At 28.4% G+C, this 2,390-nt stretch overlaps 1 protein-coding gene across 1 annotated transcript in view; it reads left to right on the top strand.

Annotated features, from left to right (window-relative positions):
- Positions 1-1,471: 1,471 nt before the first annotated feature.
- FGB (fibrinogen beta chain) overlaps positions 1,472-2,390 on the top strand; it is an 8,933-nt gene continuing 8,014 nt past the window's right edge. The window contains exon 1 of the mRNA XM_017871083.1: positions 1,472-1,624. Coding sequence (XP_017726572.1) covers positions 1,511-1,624 — 114 coding nt within the window. The 5' untranslated portion in view covers positions 1,472-1,510. The remainder of the gene's footprint in view (positions 1,625-2,390) is intronic.

Here is a 2,390-nt window from a genome sequence, read left to right as displayed (position 1 = left end):
CCTGTCCAGATTATTAAAATAAACTTTGTTATCAGTTATATTTTCATGGTAAATATTCCTGCGTATATTTTAATTAATATCCACATACATATTTGTTTTTTCTGCCAGATCATTTATCCCTTCAAGAAACATTAAAACTAAACAAAAAACTCTCAAAATATATTGTTTACTCAGTGCTAATAAAGGGAACACAAATTTGAAAAGACTCAAGTGAATTTTTTTTTAAATTTAAACTGAGTACTTTGTCTCTATTAAGCTGAGTTAAAAGAATTTGGGAGGACAACATATGCTACCAAGAGAAGAATTTGTTTCTAGGAATCCGAGTTAAAAGAATTTGGGAATGCACTGTCTGCTACCTAGAGAAGAAAGAAGTGTAGTGGGTCTCACACCATTCTCAAGACTCTGTTTCAAAGCATTGTTTCAGTACTTTGCTGATCCAAACCCTGATAACCTGCTATCTTTTAATAAAATAATTTTAAATTTAATGAGAATGTTTCACTTTCCATACAAAAGCAGAAAATGCTTTGAATCAATGCACTTACTGAGATGTGGATTACTGACTGGTGTTCCTATCGATTCTTGTAGGAGTTATTAATCCTGATTGCAACACACAAGTGAACAGACAAGAGAGATAAATGTTGTGGCTTATGGGAAATGAAGGAAAATGGGCCTCATTTAGTCTGTGAGCATACTAATCGAAATAGATGTATGAAGACTCACTGATGTTAAAATAACATTGTTTTTTATAAATACTGGAATATAAACTATATAATAATAAAATAGAATGTTAAAGATGTATTTAATCATCATCATAATTTTGATTCAGAAATCTATAATTTATCAGTTATCTTAATAATGTGTAGAATTTGCTGAACATTTTACCTTATGCGAATTAAGGACAAAATATAAATGTTCAGAGCAAAAAAAAAGTCTTTCTGATGTTTGTCCTTCATAGAATAGGATATGAATTTGTTATTTTATTATTTTGATTAATGTCTAAAACAAAAGATAAACATATTATGATATAACATTACTCTTGATTTTAATGATCCCTTTTGAAATAGAATTATGTGATTGTCACTAAACATAAGCATTTATGGTATATCATTAATGAGTCACTATTTTAATGGTTGCTTTGTGAATAGGTCAAATTTACTAAGCTTAGATTTGTTTTCTCACATATTCTTTGTGAGCTTGTACAGTTTCGACATTAATTTACCAGAAATAAGATACACATCTCTCTTTTAGGAATGCCCCAACTTCCCATCATTTTGTCCAATTAAATGGATTGAAGATACTTAATGTTTCTAAACTAGACCAACAGAGAATAATAGTTGTATGACAAGTAAATAAGTTTTGCTGGGAAGATGTTGCTTAAGTGATAAAATGGTTCAGCCAACAAGCGAACCAAAAATTAACTATTAACTAAAGAAAGGTAACCATTTCTAAAGTCACTCCTAGCAGAGTACTCAGATATATATAGGATTGAAGATCTCTCAGTTAAGTCTACATGAAAAGGATGGTTTCTTGGAGCTTCCACAAATTTAAAACCATGAAACATCTATTATTGCTACTATTGTGTGTTTTTCTAGTTAAGTCCCAAGGTGTCAACGGCAATGAGGAGGTGAATTTTTTAAAGCATTATTATATTATTAGTAGTATTATTAATATAAGATGTAACAATCATATTATGTGAATAGTTATTTCAATGAAATTAGCATTGCTTATAGTTATGAAATTGAATTGTTAACTTTTGATTTATTGTATTTAAAGAATGTTTCATAGTATTTCTTATATAAAAACAAAGTAATTTCTTGTTTTCTGGTTTATCACCTGTGTTTTCTTAAGATGAAGATGGTTTAGCTAATGTAAGGTGTGCTTTTCTCACTTGCTATCCTGAGTACTGTGATTTTCATTTACTTCTAGCAATACAGGATTACAATTAAGAGGACAAGATCTGAAAATGTCACAAACTATAAAATAATAAAAGAGCAGTATTTTAAAATAAAAAAATACTGGTGGTAGGTAGATTGTTCTTTGGTGAGGGAAGGTAATATATTGTTACTGAGATTATTATTTACAAAAGTTATAACTAAGCCTAAAAGCAAAATACATCAAGTGTAATGATAGAAAATGAAATATTGCTTTTTTCAGATGAAAAAATTTAAATTAGAGGTACTGTGTATTGTTATTATTAATAGTTATGAAGCACAGTTCAGTCTAATTTATTTGTAGAACAGTTTGTCCTCAACTATTATTTTGCTGAATTATTGCTGCTAATTTGCAGTTACTAAAATACAGAAATGCGTTTAGGACAATGAATATTTAAGAAATTTAAATTTTATCATCAAATGTATCTTAGCCAAATTTCTTTTTTTTTTTTTTTTTTT

Source organism: Rhinopithecus bieti, unplaced genomic scaffold (genome assembly GCF_001698545.2).
Source record: "Rhinopithecus bieti isolate Rb0 unplaced genomic scaffold, ASM169854v2 scaffold_3878, whole genome shotgun sequence".
Taxonomy (NCBI): domain Eukaryota; kingdom Metazoa; phylum Chordata; class Mammalia; order Primates; family Cercopithecidae; genus Rhinopithecus; species Rhinopithecus bieti.
Note: the sequence above shows the minus strand (reverse complement) of the source record. Positions and strands in the feature narration are given on the sequence as shown.